Source organism: Ricinus communis, chromosome 8 (genome assembly GCF_019578655.1).
Source record: "Ricinus communis isolate WT05 ecotype wild-type chromosome 8, ASM1957865v1, whole genome shotgun sequence".
Classification (NCBI taxonomy): Eukaryota; Viridiplantae; Streptophyta; class Magnoliopsida; order Malpighiales; family Euphorbiaceae; genus Ricinus; species Ricinus communis.
The window spans coordinates 20,748,412-20,756,852 of record NC_063263.1 but is presented as its reverse complement, the minus strand read 5'-3'; the positions used below and the strand labels follow the sequence as shown (position 1 = coordinate 20,756,852).

Here is an 8,441-nt window from a genome sequence, read left to right as displayed (position 1 = left end):
TCAATAATATTCTTTTATTTTACATGTATAAAGTAACAATGTTTTTATATTTATTTTTAATTTAATAAATTGTGGAAATATTAATTAAAAAATTAATTTTTATTAATTGAATTGACATATCGAATTAATTTCAATAGAATATATTTAATAAAAAAATAAAGAAGGATAAAGAATATAAATAAATATAAATATGATCATTAAAAAATAAAATATTTCCTTAATGACACTATAATTATTCTACAATGAGAATAAAAAATTAAAAAGATTTAATTAAAAATAGAAATTAAAGGACTATTAGATATTTAAGATTTATAATTAAAGTGTTGTATGTTGTAATACAATACTTGAAAAATAAATTATTTAAAGTGGAAGTCATAAAGAAGAATTCAAAAAGGTATAGAAATATGAAATTATTAAATATCATAATTAAAGCGTTGGAAATTGTAATATAATTCTCCTTAAAATAGTGAAAAATAAATTAATTTTTAAAATAAAAAAATTACTTTAGAAATCATATAATATGTTATATAGAATAGAGAAAAACAATGTTAAATTGAACTGAAAATGGTAAATTTTGAATTTATTATTAAGCTCTTGAATTTTTTTATTTTATTGTATTGTACTTGTAAAATTTTAGTTTATTTTATTAAACCCTTGTATTTTTATTTTTAGTTTTATTAAGGACTTCTTATATATATTTGATGAGAGTTTTTTTTTTCTATTGAGCCTTTATACTTTTATGTTTATTTTGATTGAGGACTATCAAGTCCTCAACAACAGTAAAAATAAAAGTATAAGGGATCAGTTAAACAAAATAAAAATTAACTGACCCAATAATATAAACTTAAAAAATTTAAGGACTTAAAAATGTCTGAAAAGTCAAAAGGATCTATTTAATTCCACCCTCTAAGTTTAGGGGCCTATTTGAACATTATTCCTAAGAAAACCCTCAGAAAAGCGATCGACTAAAATAGAAGAAGAAAGAGCACAAGGCTTCATTCTTTCCCTCATTGTGAAATGGAGGAAGCAGTTATACCTTTTAAGAATCTGCACAGCAGAGAGTATCAAGGTCACAAAAAGAAGGTTTCTACTTCAATTCTCATTATTAAAAAGAAAAATAAATATCAAACTAACCTATTTGCTTTTGTTGAATTTTAATTTTTTTCTCTCTATTCTGATAGGTGCATTCGGTTGCTTGGAATTGTACTGGCACGAAGCTAGCTTCCGGTTCTGTTGACCAAACCGCTCGTGTTTGGCACATTGAGCCTCATGGTCATGTAAGGCCTTTTTCTTTTTTCCGTTAATTTCCCTCTCATTTGTGCTTTTTCATTTTAATTGTTTTGTTCAGTTGTTCATTAAAGGTGAGTTATTTTTTGTTTTAAGGGCTTGGGTTTTGCACAAAAATGAGTTTTTTTTTTTTTAAACAAGTCTAGAGTTTTGAAGTAATTGTGGTTTATGCAGAAAAATCTTCCTTTTATTTATTTCATTTATTTTTTTCACTAATTGGGTAACTTGTGAATTTTTTAATTGTAGTTGGTGTCATCATAGCCATGGGATTGGATAGTGATTTGAGACTAAAATGATAGTAAGTTAGATTTCTCTTTCTGTTGGTTTAATACTGCACAAAGATTTTGAGCTAATTCTGTATGCTAAAAGTTTGCTATATGGGGTCTTGATATTTTGGGATTTTATACATTCAGGGTTTTGGATTTGGTCTTCTTTGGATCATAGGTTTTGGGAACCATTTACTTGCTGAGATCCCTAGAACAGATAACAACCATTGAGTTTCAAGCAAGTTGTCTGCGCTGAATGATTATTATTATTATTATTATTAAAATGCTGATTCAGTAAAGTCTCCATGTCTCCCAACTCCTATTCTTTATTCTTTATTCTTTATGATCATTTGAAATTGATTGTCAAATTGTTCAGTGGGAATTATACTGCTTGTATCCTTGTTAAATGTTTCTATACTCATTGGAAATAAAAAAGCGTGCAAGTACTTTGTAAATAAAGATTTGCATGTTTTTTTTCCCCAGTTATATTCATTTAGGTGAATGTGGATAATTATTTGAAATTTAAGGATTTTTGTTCTCAGTTCAAATTGTTTGAATAAGGATTTGGATGAAATAAGTATGCCTCAGCCAAAATCTTACGTATTATCTGACCTACTAAAAACCCATGTATTTTAACGTCATTTTAAGTATTCAAATAAAAAACCTAATGTTTCTACTTATCATAATGCAACTTTAATATATTTTTGTTTTGTCATTTTGGTGAGCTCATTGCACTAGTTTGTGCTTCTCTATTGTTTTAAATTTCTTTGTTTTATTTTTTAAAATTATATTTAACCTTCTTTTTAAAATTTTGGAAAGTTCTATTGTTCATTGCCAAGGAAATGTGTGTTTCAGGGTAAAATTAAAGACATTGAATTGAAGGGTCATACTGATAGTGTGGACCAGCTATGTTGGGACCCCAAACACGCTGATCTAATAGCAACTGCGTCAGGTGACAAGACTGTTCGTCTGTGGGATGCTCGTAGTAAGTCCATGCTATCTTGAGTGATCATGTTTTAATAAAATTAAAATTTTGAACATCTAGATTCTATTCTTTTAAGAGTTTCAGAATAGCTCATCTGTTTATAATCTACATAGCAATTAAAAGATCAGTAAAGCATTTTGGTTTAATTGCTCCTGTGTAAGGGTAGCTAAAAGGTTGCATATACAATTTGTGGAAACAGCCTCTGCAAATTCAAAAGCTTTATGCACTGTTTAAGATGCTGCACATTATAGGCAACCTCTTCGCCACAAATTGAAGACCCTTGTGCACACTATTCAAATATATATCCTGCTAAGCATGAGAGCAATATTCTCACCAAGTGAATGAGACTAAACTTCATTAAGGTTTTGTAAGAAGGCACACTTGGGATGCAAAATAAAACATGAAAGGGGAGGACTTGAGCTGTCTCAAATCCAGATTAACTATGACATCTGGCGACTGCCATTAGACAGAGTTTTGGGGGCAGTTTTTGAACAAATTGATATCATTCATTTGATGTGGGCTTGATATAACTTGATGGAAATAATCTTAAGCAATGTTGAAGTTTGCTATACAAATTGAAGAAAGGAGTAATACTCTTTTAAGTTCTAAATAGCATTCCTCATGCTTTCATGCTCAAGCTCCCATGACTACACACAACACCGTCCAAATATGCTTAACTTTTGCAAATTCTTTTTAGTTTTATTGCCAGCTGTGTTGAAAAATTATATTGCAAGCATTTATGTGGTCATAGAAATTCTAAGTTTCAAATACTTCTAATATCTACAGGACTCTGACTTCTAAAAATAAGATCTGAGAACCTTTTGACTACTGATGAATGATTAGAACATCGTTAAGACCCAAAAAAATGTTCCTATTCCAGCATAGTTGGAGATTATCAACATACTACGAATCCTGGATTTATGATATGTTACGCCGTCATTTAAATTTCTAAGTGAACATGTATGATAGGTTGTCTAAGAGTAAGAACTAGAAAGTACTGTATAATATCCCATTAAACTCTACTGCATTAGAGTATGTATCCATTGTCTAAGTTTTAAAGCTTACTGTTATTTGAGCTCCTTCTATCTCTATGCCCTTCTACTTGATGCATTTCTTTCTCATAAAAAAGAATATGAATCAGTTTGGTTTGTTTTCTGCAGGTGGAAAATGCTCTCAGCAGACAGAGCTTAGTGGGGAGAATATAAACATCACCTACAGGCCTGATGGAACTCATGTAGCTGTTGGGAATAGGGTATGCTCAATACTGGGGAGATCTTTGCAGTTTGCTCCCTATTAGTCATATAATGTTATATGCTTACAGTTATAGAGATGAATATGTGCAATCACCAACTTTCTGTGGGATTATTTGGCTGTAAGCAATTTGCTGGAACTAACAAGTCAGTTTTGTCATTTCCAATGTAGGATGACGAACTAACTATACTGGATGTTCGCAAATTTAAGCCAATTCATAGGCGTAAGTTCAATTATGAGGTAAGTCATGAGTTAAAACTACCAATTTTACTTTTCTCCTTACATTGTTTATAATACGCAATGAGGCTTTGATCAATGTTCGCCACAGAAAAGTTCACATGAAATACTTTTGAATTTTGTGCAACTGCTGACTTGATTTTTATAGAAGATATGGATTTGATATAGAAACCAGAATAGGACCTGTATCTTATGCATATTGGCAACTTGGCATGTTCTTTGTTGTTACAAATATTCTGAATACATTTGCATTCATTGGCTTTGATGTTATTTCTTGGGTGCTTCTTCTTGCAGGTAAATGAGATAGCTTGGAATATGACAGGAGAGATTTTCCTCTTGACAACTGGGAATGGTAGGATAGTGTAGAAAATGAAGAACTGTTTTTCTTTTGTTTCTGTGATGTTTTATGTGAGCAACATCATGTGCTTGCTGTTTTTAATCTATCTTCTACATCCCTACTGCTCAGGTACTGTTGAAGTGCTAGCATACCCATCTCTGCAACCACTTGACACAGTCATGGCTCATACAGCTGGTTGCTATTGCATTGCAATAGATCCAAAAGGAAGGTGAGCTGCAAGGCTTTCCGAATTCTTGTAGGCAATTAACATATTATAGCTGCATGGTGCTTTTAAAGCTCACCTAGCTTGTGATCAAATTATGGAACTATTAAATTAACCATTTCTTTGTGACAGATATTTTGCTGTTGGAAGTGCGGATTCCTTAGTTAGCCTTTGGGATATCTTGGAGATGCTTTGTGTACGTACATTTACAAAACTTGAGTAAGTTTCAGTACAGTTCTCAGGCAGTTATATTAGTTAATGATTTATTCTTCTTGGGTGCCCTTTTCTTTTCTTTCTTCCCCTCCAAATGACTTGGATTTAGCGAACAAAATGTCGTAATTACATGTTTGTATTCTCTCAGATGGCCTGTCAGGACAATTAGCTTCAACCATACAGGAGATTATATTGCTTCTGCCAGTGAAGACTTGTTTATTGATATAGTATGTGCTCATGGAACTTCTCCTTTCAGTCTTGGGATTTGTCTTTCTTGTTTCCAGTGCCTAAGCCAGAGTCACTAATGATATTATGCTCTCTGAGACAGTCCAATGTTCATACTGGCCGCTCTCTGCATCAAATCCCGTGCCGAGCTGCAATGAACAGCGTGGAATGGAATCCCAAGTACAATTTACTTGCATATGCTGGGGATGACAAGAACAAATATCTTGTTGATGAGGGTATTACAATCTTTTGCTATATTTAAGCAATTTAAACATGTTATAGGTTCCTAATTTTGTTTGTATTTGTTGCAGGTGTTTTTCGAATATTTGGCTTTGAGAGTACCTAAATTACAGCAGAGGATTGAGATGTTTTATTGTAACATTGGAATTTTAGTCTCCTTTTTTCTGGATGGCCTTGGATTATTTGTAACATTATGTCTTTGTTAGGAAATTTGATCTTGTTGGTAATACACGAATTTGTCCTTGGATTATTTGTAACATTATGTCTTTGTTAGGAAATTTGATCTTGTTGGTAATACACGAATTTGTCCTTAACATAATTTTCTTAGTGATCATTCTTTTATGTTTAGCTACTTTGGATTTGATTATGTTGTGCTCATATTTGCATAATTTGTGCAAGTAGAACCCTGATTCATTGACAATTTCTTTTGAAAAAGTTCTGTCAAGTAGAACCCAATTCTTTGGACCATACACTCCTGTTTAGAGAACAAAGGCTTTATCCCAAGCCTCTCTGTAACATATCAACCGACAAAGAGAGACTCCAGCAAGAGTCTCTGTTGCGTGACCAATAAGCCAATTATTGCTTGCCCTGCAACCATAGAATTTAACTGTACTATCATCAAGTTTTTCCTGAGGAGCCCGAGACTCCTATTGCCATTGACATGACTTGCAATCCAGAAATAAGCAATGAATATATAAGAAATGATATCAAAGAGGAGAATACCTGAAGATCAACATATCAATCAATAATAATCAGGTTTGTTAGTCACAGATTCAATCTTATCAGGACCCTGTTAAGCCAAATGCAACTTATGTATCTATAAACTTAGAGTTGCATCATTTATCATCAATTAATTCATCATGCAACTGATGTTTTTCCCCTTGTGATAGCATCCTCTTCTTGTTCAGCAAGCGAGTCCTAAACTTGTTCAAGGAAGAGTTAGGACCTTTGCCAGTCACTCTATCCACCGTCTCCTTCGCCTTTTTAGTTGTGAAAGGTAATAGAGAACCATCATCCTTTCTTTCAACTTTAGGAATAAAGAAGCTAACAGTAACCTCTTCTCTTTCTGGTGATACTACTGCTGTATTGCCTGTGACATTCTTCTTTTTTGGTGTAAACTCAAAAATTGCTTGCAAATTTTCATTCTGTCTCATATGTCTCACAAACCCATCTTCTCCAAGAAATCTTATCATAAAGTTGAGCTGTATTCTCTGGCACCATGCTGATAATACCACTTTATCTTTACCAATCTTTTCATTAGTTTTCAAGAATTTCCCCTTCTCAAAAAACTCCAAAACATCATCAATTCCTGCCTTTTCACATCTTAGTTTCTCTGTTATTTTATCCTTCAGAATTTGTTTAATACTATCACTATCAGTATTGGCCTTCGCTTCAGTTGAGAATTTCTCAATGCAATTTATCTCAAATATCAAAGCCAATGCCTCAGCAGCTGCTACATGAACACAACAAAAAGACTCATCATCATCATGCTCTAGTATATTCAACAAGAAAGAAAGTGCACCTTGCCAATCTTTTTGATTTATATGCCAAGCTTCCATAGTAGAAAGAAGAAAAGACCAAGCAGAAATTGCAGCAGCAGCAACTGCTTTAACATCAGAACTACATGATACTTCAAGAAACCTCCATATGATGTTCATAACCTCTTGCAACTCACCTGTATCATAACTCCCAAAGAACCCAACAATACTCAAACAATTCAGAATCTTCAAACTATCATTCTTATTCTTGGAACCAGATTCAAGAACCTGAGAAAGCACAGGAACCGAATCCTGATATATCTCATGTGCACTGTCTTCATCTTCAACAATCATAACCAACAAACCAACGGTCTGTAATGCTAATAATACCAATTCTCTAATAGACCCTTTACCTTTCTTGACAAAGAACAGGCAATGATACAATAATGTAGCAAAATTTTTCTTCACAAAATCAACCTTGACCTCCATTGTTAGTGCCTCAACAATGGCCGACAGTGCTTCGTCCTTGCCGGATTTGGCTTTCTGATTAGATATTCGAATCAAACAGTCCTCGAGCAATTGAGGGTTGCTTCGAAAACTCTCGTTGCCATCTTTGTCAACAAGCAAAGCACCTTTTCGATGACTGTTACAGCTACCCATTCGGCCGTTGTTTGGCTTAGTAGCAGAGCTGTTTCTTGTGGAATTCATCTACGGAAGGCAAATGATTGTTGGCTTCTTACGGGTCTTGGTTATAGCGAACCATAAGAACAGATACAGATTTAAAGATCTCTGCCTGTAGAACTGTGGCTAAATCTCAAATCTTCATACTAACCGTTAGAAGTATTCCTACTTATTAAAAGGATTATAATTCAATTTTAACTGAACTCGATTTCTATTTGAATATGATTTCTTTCATAAGCGGCTAAAACTGCCAATTTGCCTCCCAAAAGGTGGTTTTTTTTTTTTTTTTTCTAAGTATAGAAAGTTGCCTGACAAGTTGGGCCTCAAATTTAGGCATAGTATCACAAAAATCCTTAAATTTTAATTTGTATCACTAAATCAATTTTAATTTGTATCACTAAATCCCTAGACTTTAATTGGAGTATCAATAAAAGAATTTCTATTAGTCTTCGTTAAAGAGACAGACGGAAATATGATGTGGCATGTCCATGTCATTCTCACATACCACATCAACTTCTCATTTACAATATGTACAAAAGCCATTTATAAACTGATATTCATTTTAAAAAAATTAAAAATTAAAATATTAAATTAAATTAATTAAATAAAATAACAAAATTAATAAATTAAAAATATTAAAATTAACAAACTACTTTCCTTTTTATTTTCTTTCACTTTCTTACAATCCAAACAACCTAAGCCCAAACAAAATCCTAATTTGAAAATTAAAAACTCAACCAATATCTGTTATTCACATACCATATCTCATCAATGTCGTTTACGTTTGGAGGGGTAAATTATTTTTTTCCCATTTATATTTTAAAGTAATTTCTTACAATAGAAAATTAAAAACCCATCTGTTTACTTTTGCAATAGAAGAGTTTTGCCACCAAATTTATTCTTGGAATTGAAAATTAAAAACTCAACGCTTTTATTGATTTCTTTTTCTTTTTCAAAAATGATTCAAAGGATTTCGATGCTGAATAATATTAACACACACTTTCTGCCATGCTTCTCT

The 8,441-nt window shown here is 32.4% G+C and overlaps 2 protein-coding genes across 3 annotated transcripts; one reads left to right on the top strand and one right to left on the bottom strand.

Annotated features, from left to right (window-relative positions):
- Nucleotides 1-937: 937 nt before the first annotated feature.
- On the top strand, nucleotides 938-5,612 carry LOC8260695 (THO complex subunit 3). Of its 2 annotated transcripts, XM_015725693.3 has the most exons (12): nucleotides 983-1,083; nucleotides 1,182-1,277; nucleotides 1,534-1,585; nucleotides 2,409-2,538; nucleotides 3,699-3,790; nucleotides 3,961-4,029; nucleotides 4,321-4,378; nucleotides 4,493-4,592; nucleotides 4,719-4,805; nucleotides 4,948-5,026; nucleotides 5,128-5,260; nucleotides 5,336-5,612. In XM_015725693.3, the coding sequence occupies exons 3-12, from the start codon at nucleotides 1,580-1,582 to the stop codon at nucleotides 5,368-5,370; spliced, it is 789 nt and encodes a 262-aa protein (XP_015581179.1). In that variant the 5' UTR covers nucleotides 983-1,083; nucleotides 1,182-1,277; nucleotides 1,534-1,579; the 3' UTR covers nucleotides 5,371-5,612. The 2 variants fall into 2 exon arrangements, with proteins under 2 accessions (XP_015581178.1, XP_015581179.1); XM_015725692.3 differs by lacking the exon at nucleotides 1,534-1,585 and having other exon boundaries at nucleotides 938-1,083.
- A 332-nt stretch (nucleotides 5,613-5,944) lies between these two features.
- LOC8260694 (interferon-related developmental regulator 1) lies at nucleotides 5,945-8,173 on the bottom strand. The gene has a single exon (XM_002529638.3). It carries the CDS (start codon nucleotides 7,448-7,450, stop codon nucleotides 6,101-6,103), a length of 1,350 nt encoding a protein of 449 aa, XP_002529684.1. The 5' UTR covers nucleotides 7,451-8,173; the 3' UTR covers nucleotides 5,945-6,100.
- Between the last annotated feature and the right edge of the window lie 268 nt (nucleotides 8,174-8,441).